Below are 16,778 nucleotides of genomic sequence, written 5' to 3' on the forward strand. Positions count from 1 at the left end.
TGTTGGCTGTTGGTTTTTTGTGTATGCCCTGTTACCAGATTGAGGAAGTTTCCTTCTATGCATAGTATGCTAACAGTTTTTATCATGAATGTATGTTGAATTTTGTCAAAGGCTTTTCTGTATCTGTTGAGACTTTCATATTATTTTTCTTTTTTAGTCTGCTGATGTGGGTAATTATACTGATTGATTTTTTAATGTCTGCTACAGTTTGAATGTTTGTCCCCCAATCCTCATGTTGAAATTTGATCCAATGTTAGAGGTGAGGCCTAATGGGAGGTGTTTGGGTCATGGGGCTGGATCCCTTATGAGTAGATTAATGCCCTTCCTGGGTGGGGAAGGCGAGTGAATTCTCACTCTATTAGTTCCCTCAGGAAATGGTTATGAACAAGTGCCTGGCACCTCCCCCGCTTCCCCGCTAGACATGTGATCTCCACCTACACCAGCTCCCCGGCCCCTTCCTCCGTGAGTGGAAGCAGCTGAGCTGTCACCAGATGCCCGATCTTCCAGCTGGCAGAATGCTGAACCTAATAAACCCCGTTTCTTTATAAATTACCCAGCCTCAGGTATCTCTTTATACCAACACTAACTGGACTAAGAAATGTTGAACTTACCTTACAATCTTTGGAAACCCTTCTGGGGATGACCTATTATCTCTTTGATATACTGCTGGGTCCAATTTGTAACATATCGTTAGCGTTTTGTATCTGTGCTCATGAGTTTTCTTTTCTTGTAATGACTTTGTCTGGTTTTGGTATCAGGATAATACTGGCTTCATAAAATGAACTGGAATTGTGGGGAACTGATGTTATTTCTTCCCTAAATGTTTGGCAGCATTCACCAGTGGACACAGCTGGCCCTGCAGTTTTCTCTGTGAAAACGTGGGGGGTTTCTTTTACTATGAATTTAATTTCTCTAACAGATATAGGACTATCCAGATTATTTATTTTTACTTTAGTTAACTTTGGTAGTTGAACAAATTTCAAAGAATTTGTTCATTTTATCTAAGGTGTCAAAGTCATTGGTATCAAGCTGTTCAGAACACCCCCTCATTACTCTGTCCATGTCCGAGGTATCTGCAGGGCTGACGGTGCCTCCTTTCTCCCCGATGTCGGCCGTCTGAATCCTCTCTCTCTTTTTGATCAGTCTAACTAGCAGTTTATCAACATTATTGATCTTTTTAAAAACCACTTTTGGTTTCAAATATTTTCTCTATTCGTTTTCTAATTCCAATTTCATTGATTTCCAATGCTCTTAAAACAGCCTAAAGGACAATAAAACTTACCAAAAAATAGGTAGAAATGATCCTGTGTAAAAAAATGATTCCATATACTCAAGACTCTGAATTTGAAGAAGTTTTTAGGAATGCCTTTTTTATATGGCTTATATTTTCCCTTTAACAGATGCACAAATGTTATAATGATATAAATCTGTCTCTGGAATAATCTAAAATAGCTTTTTCAATATGTATAAAACGATTGTAAGTGATATGAAAGCATTGTATCATATTTTAATAGGCAGTGGGGGTTTTTTAGTGGTTACAAAATAAGTGTTTTACAATAGATGGTACAGTAAGTTCTCACTTAGCACCATCAGTAGGTTCTTGGAAACTGCAACTTTAAGTGAAAGATGTATAAGGAAAGCAATTTTTTTCTCATGAACAGTATAGCAAAATGACATTGAAGGAAATGACATTTTTTGAGGACCTGCTGCACATCGTTTTGCTTAAAATCAAAGTTTCCAAGAGCGCATGGAGGATGTTAATTAAGTATTTTAAAGTAGGTGAAAAATGGTCTGTGTCTTTAAAAGTCCAGTACAATGTGCAATGAGGTCAAAGTCTCTAGATGAATTCAGACAAAGTATTCTTGTAGCTCAGAGCAAAAGTGAGTAGTCTGTGCTGCATATTGAGCCTGGGGGCAGGGACAGCAGGCAGGAGAATGGGCAGCAGGCATTCAGTGCAGAAGGTACCAAGGAATCATAGTGAGGAGCTGTGAGAAACGGGTTTGGAAAGGTATGCTGGGGCCAGTCCAGCAGAACTTCGAATGCTGAGAACTTTTTATTGTATTCTGCAAGTAATGGATAAACAATGAAATTTAAGAAGGAATAATATGTTTCAGGCACATTAACCTACTGGCAGAAACAAAGGAAACTGAAGAAGGGAGAGAGACTGGAAAAAGGAGAGAAATCACTAAGGAACTTCCAAGAGAGGAGCAACAAGTATTAGTTATTGAACAAGGGGGAAAGATGAGATGAAACCTACTCCAAGATTTCGAGTTTGGGAGACCACGTGGATTGCAGTGGCAACACAAATTCAGAGATGCAAGCTGAACCCCACCACGGTGATGGAGGTGAGAGTGGTAGGAAAGAAACCAAACAGGGAGGCATGGCAGAGGCAGGACTCAGGACTCGGCAGCTGGTGGAGTATTGCCAAGGAGACGCCGTCCAGCAGGCCGCCAGAAATCCAGGCCTGGACCTCAAGAGAAAATTCAGAGGCAGAGCTGTGATTAACGCACCTGGAAATGCTGTTTGAAAAAACAAGATTGCCAATATGGAGAGGATATAATAAAATGAGAATATCAATATCAGCCAATGTGTTGGAGCCCATCCATGTACTGGACAGTATGTTAAGAGCTTTTCAGATATTAACTCAATGAATTCTCAACCATATGAAGGAGGTAACATTATGACTCCCATTTTAAATATGAGGAGCTGAGACACAGAGAACTTAAGTTACATCCACAAGGTTGCACAGCTGGAAAGTTGTAGAGCCTAGACAAAAACCCACATAATCAAACTCCAGTCCTGCTATTCTAGGCTGCCTCTGTCAAGAGCAAAGGGATCCTTATGGAATCACATATTTGGGGGATAGAGGAACTCAGAGAAAGAGACGGAAAAGGAGCAGTCAGAGAGGTATATTGTGACACAACTGTGCTTCTGGCACGAGGATTATAAATATGCACCCTGCCAGATGGTCCTTAAGAAGAGTATGGGAATGAACACCACTGATTCGTTTTATGGATTCTATTTAAACCATTCTCAGCCACCAATTCATCTATGTTCTCCATTTTTACAATGTCTGGATGAGTGGGATCACTTGAAAAAAATAAACAGCATCGTTTTCAAAGCTGTGGTTTCATAGACGGTAGTTGCAAATGATTCCAAAGTTAAAAATAGAACTCTGGAACACTGGTTCTCAAAGTGGGGCACCTGGACCACAGCATCAGCATCCTCTGAACGCTTGTTGAAATTCACATTCTCACCTCCCACCTCAGACCTGCTGCACTGGAAACCCTGCGGGTGGGGCTCAGCGATCTGCCTTGTAACATACTCTCCAGGTGATGTATGTATGCTCCAGTTTGAGAACCACTACTCTAGAAAATGAGATGATCTAAATATGTATAGCAAATCCTTAGGGGACCCTGCTCAGAATGTCTCCATTGATGGTGCTCCCTTCCCACTCACCGTGCCCACCCCCATCAGTGCTCCCTTGGTATCCTCCCAAAGTCTCAGGGTCTGCTGGGGGAATGCTGATTAAGACACCTGTACCTCAATATGATCAAGGAAATGGCTCGTGGGTCCCTTCCCTGCACCATACCTGTACTGGGCGTATCCATAGTGATGTCTGTTTAACCTCACAAATTCAAAGAAATCTAGTAGCATGCATGCCCACTGAGTTATGAGGAGCCCTGGTCTTACCTGGGCTGCTTCCTTGAGGTCCATCTTCACCCAGCCTTGCATGCCCTGAGGATAAGGAATCCTCTATTAAACAACACAAATATCTTGTTAGTAGCTGCAGCTTGTCTTAAAACCACAATATGCATTGTTTCAATCCCCAAATGAACTTGTGATTAAATGTCCATGCAACACACAAATGTCCCAGGAGAGAGGCAGAGGGGTCGCGGTGGATGTTCGTGGGTGGAGGAGGTCCCCCCTCGAGTCAGTACCAAGCTCGCGGCCCGGTCGGCCCCTCTCTTGCAGGAAGTCCGACGAGGGCGCGCACTCAGCCTCACGCACACGAGATCAAATGCACTGGAGCTGGGGAGGAACGCGCACGGGTGAGGGTGCCCGGGGCTCCATGGAGCTGACGGATTGCATGGGGAAAGTTTTTACCTTGGACTGTCTTTTCCCTCAGAGCCGAGCTTTGCCAAGCTTTCCGAGCGACCTCTTGGAGGAGAATAGAGGGTGGACAGAAGGGCGAAGCTGCGCTGCGGTCTCGCCTGGCCTGTCCTCCTTCAAGCTGAAGATGAAAGACACTGTGCGCAGGGCTGGCGAGGAGACCATGCCCTGCACGCTGGGCTGCGACTCCCACCAGCACCCGCAGTTCCGACATGTCCGGGCCCTGCTCCCTGCTTCTGCATACGCCGGGTTTGCCTGCTTCTCTGCGCAACCTCCAAGCCCTGCAGCTCCCGAACGCTTAGCACTTTCACACCAAGATCACACAGTCACTCCTCTACCTTCTATCCAAAGTCCCTCCCATGACAGGCCCAACAGAAGAGACTCCAGTCTCGCAGCGCTCCATCCGCTTGCTCAGGGGCGGCCCATCTGGGTGGCCTCGTTGCTCTGGCCTGTGAGCAGGCGGCGCTCTCAACTCCTGCACACGCCGGCGGCGCCAGTGATAAACGTCTCCATACCTTTCCTAAAAGGAAGATGTTTTTTCCACAGCTTTTGATTTTGGTTTTCAAACTAAGAGGATTTTATGCATGTTCCTGGAGAATGTTCCAGACTCCCCAGTTCTGAAGCAGAGTCCTCAAGTCTGTGTATACAAAGTGAGATGCTGGGAGCGAAGCGCCGTGGGGCTGTGCTAGCAGCCAAACGTAAGTCTGAGTTAAACTAGGTTCTCCAGCCCCCTGAAACCATGATGGCTTTTAGAATGAGGAAAACAACGAACTTAAAATGGATTCAGTTGTTCACTCTCTACAATTTGAAAAAGCAGGGTTATATTGAACCCTGAACAATGTATTTTAAATCTACTTGCAGCTCCCCTGGAGGTGTAGAAAAGCCACGCCCATCTGGGTGCATGTGTGCACATGACCCTGCGTCTTGGGAAAGCAAACTCAACAGTCATCGGGCATGGCTAAGAACCAAAATCCACGCTGGAGTTTTGCATTTATTATTGGAGAAAGACCACCTTGCTGAGTGCTCTTGGTTTAACTGTGTATTTATTTATGGCCTTCCATGTTCTAAAAGTGGGTGGGGAACTTCCTATGATAGACAAATTCAACATACATCCGAAGCATAAAACTAAACCAACCCTAACAAATAAAATAAAAATAAGTAGGTGAGGAAGTCAAAGTAATGGGGAAAGAAGGCAAGGCCATGCTAGGTCTAGTGACCTAGGTGACACGGAGGCTTCCTATCCCTCTGCAGGCTGGGCCCCACGGGGCTGTTTAAACAGAGATCCACAGCCCTCAGGGCGCTCAACAAGCCAGGGGCGTGGCACTCCATGGCCACCAAAAGTGCTCAGACCCGGAAGCACCGTCTCCCCTGGAATCTACACCTGTCCCACTCATCCAGGAAACACACTAACACAGTTCCAACCATCCCTCAATTAGAAATGAGAGACTTGCAGGAGAGGAATTCTCAGGGAGGCACACACACGGTCCACACAAGCAGCTCTCTGGCAGACTGAAGCCCAGGACAGCGGATGTCCGGCAACTGTAGCCACAGCAACCAGCGTGGAAACCCAATGGCCCAACTCAGATCAGTGCAGAGGTTTCTGATCGACTTCTAGCTGGGAAGCCTGGGTCCCCCTGCGTGGGGCCCCCACCTACCCAGGAAGACACCTCCCTGAAGCCCCTTGGAGTTTGCACAGCAGGGTGCAATCCATGCATACAGTGGGTGTCACAGGCATGGAGGGAGGGGAGGATAGTTCCCTCAAGTCAGTTGAGCAAGTGTGGGAAACACTAGGACAGCTCAGTTTCACTGTTCTCCACAGCGGGGTTCTATACAGCCTTTAACATTGCAGTGTGCACTGTGAACCTACAAAGGTGGGGGGTCTCATATGCACCTTCCAAAACCATATTTGACAGGGAACACTTTTAGTAGATATGAGCTCAGGGGAGCGGTCCTCTGTAAGACTGTACTGAGGCTGGTGGCCAAGGGCACACTGGGACACAACTATTCTCTGCAGAAGATATTTCTGCTTCTGGAGTGCATCCCTGTGGCCTGGGCAGCCTTCACAGAGGCTGTATCCCTGTGTTCCTCTGCTGCCCATCAGCAGCCTGGCCCAGGGGCCACCGTCTATCTACATGACCTCAATTTCTCTCATGCTCCTGGCCACTCACATCACTGGAGTGTTGTGCCCACTGTGTTAAATACAAGTCGGCAACGGGACTGAGCAACACTCCACAGCTGCCGTCCCCAATCCCCTGTTAGGGACCGGGCTACAGAGCTCTGCTGCCCGCCCCACTCCGCAGTCCATGGAAGAATTGTCCTGCCTAAAACCCATCCCTGGTGCCAAAAAGGTTGGGGACTGCTGTTCTACAGTCTACTCCCTCTTTGCCAGGCCCTCTGCTGTGGGCGTCAAATATAGAGACTGTTTAATTTATAACAACAAGCTTGTCAAGGTAGGTTTTATTCTAGAACCTTTTTTACTAGCTGTGCAAGTCGAGGTGATAGGGAAAAGGGAAATTCCACTAAGCAAAACCCCTCCCCATGAACAGCCCCCTAGGAAACTGCTGAACTGTCTCCGCTCTTCCTTCTGGAAACTGCTGGCAGCAACTTCTGCCCTGGTGGATAAGATAGGAAGAAATCCCATAGAAACTATACCCAGACCTGGGGTCGCTTGAGACCCTGCTCCACTAAAGATAACCACATTGTAACTGTTCCCCACACCCTCCCTAAAACAAAATGTATAAAAGACTGCTACACTCTCTGTTCAGGGCTCAGAACTTGGGGCAAGCCCTCTCTGAGCCCGCCGGCGTAATAAACCTGGTTCTTTCCACCCTTTTCGTGCCATTCGGTTTGGTCTCGGTCAGCTTTGCTGTAACAGAGGGGCTGAGGTTACACAGGAGGAGATCGGCAGAGCTGGGCTCTCCAGCCAGGCTGACTCTGCAGAACAGCGGGTTCCTCAGCCCAAGGTGTTAAGGATGTGAGGCTTTTCACAGCTCCCCAAGCACTAATTACATCATCAATGGTGACTCCACTGAGTACTTTCCAAATTATCTTTTAGTAAGACATCAGTAATCCATGCCTGGTGTTTTCAAAAGTGTCACCATAAATTTAAACTCAGATGCCAGTAACAGCACCTGGCAAAAAGAGACATGGTACAGCTCTCAGAGTCTCCAAACTGTATCTGAATTTTTAAATTATATCTAAAATTTTAAATTGCAGGAATAAGTAGGGATTATCTATTCATAAAAATTTATTTTTATAAAAGGACTTTTGGAAACCAGTTTTCCTAGTGCCTAGTTAATACGACTTAATCAGAACAGTAGATTTCCCTGCAACCTTCCAAGATGTCTTGAGTATGTAAAGGACACTCTGGCCATAGAGTTTAATGGCAGGCATGTGTGACACTCAGTTGCCACAGTGTGCCACATCCACAAAACACACCCACCCGCTGTTCTTCTTGTGAGTGCAACTGGCTTCCTTCTCATGCTGATTTAGCACTCGGTCTCCAGCTATTAACTAAAGTAAGAAACATGTCACGTGACAAAAATGACGCAAGAGAGAAGAAAGCATCCTGGAGACAAGAAAATGTAGCTTTCAAAAAGTGTAATAAAATCTCAGGCGATTCTGGTACAACTAGAATTCAGCACCAAGTTTCCTAAGTCCAAGAATGGTATTGTAGCCACAGCAAGCAGCGTGGAAACCCAGCGGCCCAACTCAGATCCGTGCAGACGCCTCTGACTGGCCTGGGTTCTCCCTGCGAGGGGCTCCGTTTGCCCCAGATGCTGCTGCACCTGTAGTGACACCTACACGGAATGAGATTAGAGAAAGACATCGAAACCTCCACACCAACCGGCCTGCTCCAACTGCTCTCTTCTGCAACGTTATTATCACTTCTCTCTATTTGGGTTCTACCCCACGATGCCGAATTATATCTCCAAGAAAGAGAAAAGTGAAATTATTCACTTGCTCCCTCAGCCCACCCCACCACAACCCCTGAGGAGCAGGACTTGGTCTGTGCCCCTCGAATACCTCCCGGTCATTTGTGCACACATCTTTCTCCCTGACACCGGGAGGCCTGGCATGCAGGACAGCCCACGCTGCTCACTGTGTGTGCCCAGCTGCAGTAGGTGTTTAATAAATATATCAGGAGAATTAAAATGCCATGAAATCATCTCAGAAATTCTAGCATTTATAAAGGGGATTTAGTAGAAATGGTTGACAGTTCTTTCCTAATTGATTGTTTATTCCTTTAACAACAGCCTGTACACAGGAGACCAAGGACAGTGGCGCAGTTCCTGTAATGCCCCCAGGCACTGAGGAAGTGCTCTGCCGGGACGCAGGGACGCAGGGGTGTGCCTTTTCACGGGTAAGGGGAATGAACGCTTGACTAAGGAAACGCTCAAACTTTTCTCTTAATGGTCTCAATTAAAAATATCATTCCTTTGACTTTGAAATTTTCATGAACCATTTTCTACAAATATGTGGAGGTGGATTCCTTCCCTAGTATAGACCACTGATATGGGTATGTTCCCATCCTGCGTATCTCAAGTCATTTTGGAGAGGAAAAAAAAATTAACTCTTTTGACCATAAATTCTTTCAGTGAGGAAGAGGAAGTATTATAATGGTACTTACAACAGAATTGAGGTGTGTACACCTCAATTTAGATACTACTTACTCAAAAAATTGCTTTCTAAAGCTCAATCTTTAGACTTTGGTTTGTTAATCCAAATATATACAATGGAGTGATTTGAACAAAGTAAGTATGATGCATTTTCTGAGGTCACTATTTGGATTAGGCAATTCAGTAAGTGCTGGGACAACCTATGCTCCTGGTTCACAGAAATGCAGCAATTTCACAGACTAGTCTAGCTTTCCAGTTCTCCTCTTCAAGATGACTTGAAATGGGCATTTTTCTAAAGGTCTATGCTCTACTAGGAACTACATTAGACTATAATATTTTATTAAAAAACAGTGCTTAAATACTTGCCCTCAAGAAGTTTGGACCCTGTCATGGGGAAGAAGAAAAAAAAAAAAGTTCTTTGGCCCCTCGTTGGTGGAAAATACATAAAACCCGTTCAAAGTCACGTACACCTTAAAGAATTGGTCCGTTTACTAAATGCCTACTCCCATGGGTATGTCTACTTCCAATTCTACACATTTTATTCTCTGTGTATACTTTTAAAAATTCTCTCTTGGCATCTTGATTTTCTTTTTTTAAAAAGAACACAGTTCAGTAAATTTTACCATACCAATCTTGTGTTAGAGTTTTACACATTAAAAAGACAAATGTAAACACTCAGGTTGCTCCATATGTCTGCCTAAATTTCAGAAAGAGCATGGAAGGGCAGCATGTCCTTCAAAGTACTCTTGTCGAGAGCTACATGTCACAAACATGGACAAACAAAAGTCTTGAGACAAGGGAATCCTGACTCTGTCACCAGCCATCAACACTCCAAGGGGCAATCTTTCCTTCTGGAGATTTCTAGGTTGTTAACCTCAGAGATCTTTCCTTTCTGCAGTAAAATCACAAGAGTCCATTTTCAAGAGGGCTTACCTGGTAATTTGTGTTCTTGTACTGAAGTCAAGAGACCTCATTGAGCGTAGAACTTCAATGCAGCCCAAGTACTGCAAGGGGAAAAAACAGACATCATGAGCCCTGAGAACTGAGATGAAGACACAATTCCTAGCTACACAAGGGCATCCTGGGATGCCACACACATTTCTTAAATCACATTTTAATGCCAAATTCTATGGGGAGGCTCTGTTCTGTTTCTGTAAAAGCAATAACAGCCATAAGAAAATATCCTGAGTGTTCAGATTGGCACTGTATGGGGCTTTTCTAATACCCAGTAGTATTTTTATTTAATTTAGATGAACGTTTTTAAAAACTTTCATTGAGGTATAACTGATACACCATAAAATGCAGAAATCTTAAATGTTTAAGTCAATGATTGTTTAAACACGTATTTGCCATGAAACCACCACCCAGACCCCGACATAACATTTCATGGCCAACACTTTCATCAACATTAAACTTCATTATCTAATGAATATATTGTGGTTTCTATGAATGAACTGTAGACTATCCTCAAAGATGCTTTACTTGGGTTTACCAGAAAGCCTTCTTCTGCATTACTTAATATAAATTTTCAGAAGTTCAAATATATACATCTAAATGTGTAGCTAAATTTTGATCAGTTTCCCACATGAAAATATACATGTGTATGTGAATATATGGACATAACTAAAGTTTAGATGAAGAACTAGATACAGCATTTATCTTCCAAAGCCCCTGGGGAATTTGAAGTTACAGATGTTTTAGACAAATGCCTTTAAATTTATATCTAGCCAGAAGAAACCTTATGGTATGGTACAGAAAAGGCTGCATTTGAATTACTTAGCAAACCTGAATTTGAGCATGGTTTTGTCACCTCTTGTTTTGCAACTTTAAGCAAAACTTTAAATTTCTCTAAGCCTAAGTCTCTACACCATAAATGTGACTGTTACTCCCACCATTACACTACCGCCAATATCACCATTGTCACCAAGATATGTGAGGGCCACAACAAACTCTGTAGAGTTATCGGATTACCACAACTAACACCACCTCAGAGTTATATGACTACCCCCACAGTTATCATCACAGAGTTATCTGAATTCCTCAACCACTGTGGCAGTGTTAAGAGAATACCACCACCACCATCCCAGTTACAGGAATTCCATGACCAAGGGCACAGAGATAGATGAATATGACTACCACCAGCATTGCAGCTATGTGATTACAACATCCCCCATCACAGATTCATGTGAACAATAGGACCAGTGCCACAGAGTTATGTGACTACTACCACCATCAAAATCACAGTTATTCCAACACCACATCCGCTATCACAGAGCTATGTGAAAACCATGACCAGTGCCACAGAGGTGGAGGAATACCACTACTGACAGCACAGAGTTATGCGAACACCACACACACCAATCTCACAGAGTTCTGGGAATACCACCACCACCACGGTATTCCAGAACTGTGAGAATTATGAAAATGTCACACAGAAACAATGTGGCAGAATTACATGAATACCGCCATCATCACTGTGGAATTATGTAAATATCATGAAAATGTCACAGAGCTATGTGAAAACTATGAACAACAATACAGAATTATGTGACTACCACCACTCCCATTACAGAGCTGTATGAATACCTGCCCCACCACGGATGTATAAGTTAGCCCTCCATATCTGTGCATTCTGCATCCAGGGATTCAACCAACTGTGGATGGAAAATATTTGGGAAAAGAAAAAACAGTACAATAAAAAAAATACAAATTAAAAAAATACACCATAAAAACTATTTACATAACATTTACCTTGTATTAGGTATTATAAGTGACCTAAAAATTATTTAAAGTATACACGAGGATGTGGATAGGTTACATGCAAATGCTTTGCCATTTGATATCAGGGACCTGACCATCATGGACTTTAGTATCTTTGAGGGTCCGGGAACTATTCCTCTGAGGATATCAAGGATGACTGTATTTATATGGAATAACACAACTAAACACCCAGAGTTATGCAAATACCACATCCACCATTGCACAGTTAGGTGAAAACCATGACCAGTATTTGTGTAAACACAGTCACACCTAACATTGCACAGTTTTAGGGACACTACCACCAACAACATTGCAGAGTTATATGAATATAATCACCACCACTGTTGCAAAGTTATGTGACTACCACCAACAACTTATAGCCTCAGAGATGTGTGTGAATACTGCAACCACCATTGCAGGTGTGTGAATATCACCATCGATAGTACAGAGTTGTGTGGATACCAGCATGACCACCATGGCAGGGTTATACAAATACCACTGCTATTGTCACTAAGATATGTGAAGGCTACAACCAACTTTGCAGAGTTATGGGACTGCCACATCTAATACCATGACAGAGTTATATGACTGCCACCACAGCCATTATCACGGAGTTACTTGAATACCTCAACCACTGTGGCAGTGTTAAGAGAATACCACCGCCAATGCAGGTATTTGAATTCCACCACCACCGACACTGCAGTCATATGCCAATACCATGACTAGCACCACGGAGTTATGCAAATACTGCCACCACCACTGGTGCAGAGTTTTGTGAATATGCTGACCAGAGTCAGATTTACACAAATACCACCGCCACTACTTTGCAATGATATGTTAAAGCCAATGTCACTATCATCAGAGTCATGTAAATACCATGACCAAGTTGTAGAATTACATGAATAATGCCATCACCACCGTCACAGATACAATAAATAACACCACCAGTGTTGCACAATCATGCCAATACCATGGAAAGCATGGCAGGGTATGTGAATACCACAACAAATCCCTCAGATTACGTGAATCCTCCTCCACCAACGTTGAAGAGACGTGAATGCCACCACCACCACCATTGCATTATGTGAATACCACAACTGACATCACAGTTACGTGAACACCACAAACAGCGACACAAAACTATGTCAATACCAACACCAACACTCAGTTATATGAATAACACAACCTCCAATGTCACAGTCATATGAATCCTATGAACAATATCACTGAGTTACGTGAATACCACCACCAACATCGCAGAATTACATGAATACCCCCTTCAATGTCACAGGGTGAACAAAATACCATGGACAATGTTGCAGAATTATGTGAATACCATGACAACAGCACAGTGATGTAACTAACACCAACACCATGACAGAGTTCTGTTTGTACCACAACCACCAACACAGAATTATGTGAATACCACTATCACCACTATCATATGTATAACAGCCAACATTGCAGAGTTATGTAAATATGACCATAATCAACATCACAGAGTTTTGGGATTATCCCCTGCTCCCCTGTCACAGGGTTATGTTAAGATCACAACCAGTGTTGCAGATCTATGTGAATACCACAACGTAGATTACAGAGTTATGTGGTTACCACCATTGCATTCACAGAATTATGTAAATAATCCACCACTTCCTTTGCAGAGTTACGTGCAGGCCGGGCCTAACTTCTCAGGGTTATATGATTACCACTGACACTGCATTTGCAGAGTATGTCAACATCTACCAAATTGACAAAGTTGAATTACCCTCCCAAAGGCGTATAGCAGTTTGTCCGCTCGCCCCAGCATATAAACAAGCATGATAGTGTCTGTCCTTCCTAACCACAGCATCAGTCTTTTGAGTCTTTGCCAACGATGGGCAAAGGCAACTCATTCTGTTTTAATCTGCATTTCTCTCATATCTAATAAGGTTATTCTTCTCACTCATTCATTGACCATTTGCACTTCTTTTTCTATTAACTGACAGTTCATATCTCTTGTCCTGTTTTCTATCACGTTTTTTATCTTTTTCTTATAGATTAACGGCTTGTTAAAATCCTATCCAATCATTGTTCCTTTGATGGTTTCCACATTTTACCTGTTAAAAGGTATTACTGAAATAATGACTATAGTCACCTGTGTCAATCACTTTCTGTATGGCTTCTAGGTGTCCTGTTTTGCTTAAGACCTTCCTGACCCCAAGTTCTTACAAATATTTCCCTAAATTTTATCTTAACAATATGTATTTATTTATTTATGCATTCATTTATAAGTGTTTCATTTAATGTTTTCCATTCAACTTTTCACCCTACTTGGAATTTATTTGTCTACCTGGGACACAGGATGAGCTGTAACATTGGCCTCCAGGTGGACCGTTGCGCACCTCGGTACCACGTGTTTCATGGTGCATCCGTTTCTTCCTGAATCCATGTGCTGACTTTATGGTGTATTGCATTCCTATTTCTGTGTGGACCTTTATCTGAACTCTATTCTGTTATATTTTGTTTGTCAATTCCTGTCTCATATATATTTTTCCTTAAGAACTTTAAAGTCATTTTGTGAAGTTCCCCGACCCTTCAGAACTATTTGGATTCTGGTTGGAATTTCCCATTATATGCTACACCTTTCTTCCTCAACGTATTCCATGGCAGTTTTTTAAAAGTTTTGGTCACCACTCTGGGAATGAGAGTTTGATTTTTCTATACGATGTCTTCATGTTTTTTGCTAGCAGAAAGAAAACCTATTGATTTAGGGTAAAAATGGAAAACTCAATCCGTGGGCTCTAGAGATGTACCAAACGGAAGAATTACGGAAGCAGGCTATGGAGCCCAGAAAACTCCTACTGACAAAGAGGCTGAAACACAACTGGAGGTGTAAAGTCTTAGAGTTTAGATACATCTGCCTCATAGGAATTCCCGAAAAAGAAAATTAAAAAATAGAGGGAAAGAAAAATTCAAGAACAACAGCAAAAAATAAACTGTTTAGTGTTAGAGAGAGAGGAGTCTTCACATTTTCAGGGCTCCCAGAAGAAATGTGGAAAAAGACCCACTCATGAACACATGGTAGCCTAATTTCAGGACAAAAGGATGGAGAGAGAAATCTTCTAAAAGCTTTCCATGATTGGGAAAAACAAAAAACAAAAACAGCTTACTTACAAAGGAAGGAGGGTTGGAGTATCGTTCAAGTTCTCTTTTAGCACCAAATACAGGAAGACAAATAACATCATCAAAATTCTGAAGAAGAGAAGTATTGAGCCAAAACCCTTTATCCACCCAAACTAGTGGGAGGGCAGAGCGAGGATTCAGAAAGATAACCACCCACAGACACGCTCTGAGAGAACCATTCCAGAAAAACAGTGAGTACAGAGAGAGGAGGAGGTGGGCTGCAAGAAACAATGAGAAGAAAAGAATCAACAGAAGTTACAGGTACACTTTATGCCCTAATAATTACTGATGCATAAATTGACATGTTTTTATGATGAGGAGGAACTAGTATCTCAGAAGATCTCAACATGGAAGATAAACAGAAAAGAAAGTGGGTAGAGGAAAAGGAGATCAGACCAAGGGCTGCTGTGTTTTGTGGGGGTAGGTCCAGAGCTCAGTAATTTTAAGTAGCATTAGAAAAATATAAGTTTACATATGTGTGTCAAAAATTATAAACCACTGTAAAAATAAGAACAGAATGATTGACCTCCAGAGTAAAAGGAAGAAACAAACAAAAATAGCCCAGCTGGTAAAAAGAAGGGGTAGGCCGGGCGCGGCGCGGTGGCTCACGCCTGTAATCCTAGCACTCAGGGAGGCCGAGGCTGGAGGATCACTTGAGCGCAGGAGTTCAAGACCAGCCTGAGCAACAGTGAGACCCCATCTCTACTAAAAATAGAAAGAAATTAGCTGAGTGTTGTGGTGTGCGCCTATAGTCCCAGCCACTAAGGAGGATGAGACAGGAGGATCACTTGAGCCCAGGAGTTTGAGGTTGCTGTGAGCTATGATGAAGCCACGGCACTCTAACCTGGGCAACAGAGCTAGACTCTGTCTCAAAAAAAAAAAAAAAAAGGAGGAGGGTTATAAAAATAGAAAATACACAAGTGAAAGGCAAAGGCAAAGAAAAAATATAAACATCAGTAACAGGTCCAAACACTTCAGTAATCACAATAACCCTGAATGGATCAAACCTGCCATTTAAAGGTCAAAGCCTTTCACACTTTAAAAATATGTACGTGTTAAATAGACTGATGAATTAAAAAAAAGAAAATACTATGGAGATAAAACATTCTATCTCAGGTAAATGCTAGTAAAAGAAAATAGGGATATAATGGGAGAAGTATCACATTTACAATAGCAAAAAAAAAAAAAAGCATGAAATAAATTTAACAAGAAATGTGCAAAACCAAATTGAAGAAAACGTTAATGAAGGATGAACAAATAAAAGAAAACCTGCCTATATAGAAAGACATATGCTTTCTGGACTGGAAGATTTAATATAAAAAACATGCCATTTCTCCCCCAAATTAATCTAGAATTTTACTATGATGAACAAAGTGCCAAGAGGATTTTTTCCTCAGAACTTAGAAAGTTCATTCTAAAGTTTTTACAATAAAAGAAGATCCTTAAGAACACAAAGAAATTTCTGGAGAAGATAAAAATGAACAGGAATGGTGAAAATTACATGATATTGACATGGGAACAGGGAAATCACACCAGGAATTGGAACAGAGGCCAGGAGGAAGAGCACACACATCCCTGGAAGTCACTGAAGAAAGGTGAGGCAGCCAGTAACTGTGACGATGGGATCAGCCACACAGTAAGAACACGAACATATCTCGACAGCCGCTCCTGGGGCTGCTGTGCGGTTGTGCGAGGCGTGAGTCACACACGGGTGCAGGAATAGCACGCCTTCCCCAACATGCCCAGCTTACCCCATACATAGAAATGAAGCTTAAAAGGCTTAAAGAGCTAAAGCTAAGAAACAAAATTATAAAAACATTACAAGAAACCAGAGAATAATATTTGTAAAACATGACCTAAAACCCAGAGGCCATAAGTGAACTCGTGAAAGCCAGTAATTTTTGTAGAACAAAACAAATGATATAAATAGCATAAAAAGGCAAGAGAAAGACTGAGAAAAATGCAATAAATTTCATAGAAAAAAAGTAAAATTCAGGGTACTCAAACAGTTTCTCTGAGTCATTAAGCCCATCAAATCAATAGAAAAAATGGGCAAACGATACAAACAGGAAATTCACAAAAGAAGACAATCTGTAAAGACTGTGATCAAAGAAATTAAAATTA

General features: G+C 42.5%; 1 protein-coding gene across 1 annotated transcript in view; it reads right to left on the reverse strand.

The window, feature by feature from the left end:
• Window positions 1-16,778, reverse strand: part of SHC3 (SHC adaptor protein 3) — a 155,947-nt gene that overhangs the window by 102,438 nt on the left and 36,731 nt on the right. Inside the window, exon 2 of the mRNA XM_069474010.1 lies at window positions 9,666-9,736. Within this exon, the coding sequence (XP_069330111.1) occupies window positions 9,666-9,736 (71 nt within the window). The remainder of the gene's footprint in view (window positions 1-9,665; window positions 9,737-16,778) is intronic.

This window comes from Eulemur rufifrons, chromosome 7 (genome assembly GCF_041146395.1).
Source record: "Eulemur rufifrons isolate Redbay chromosome 7, OSU_ERuf_1, whole genome shotgun sequence".
NCBI classification, from domain to species: domain Eukaryota; kingdom Metazoa; phylum Chordata; class Mammalia; order Primates; family Lemuridae; genus Eulemur; species Eulemur rufifrons.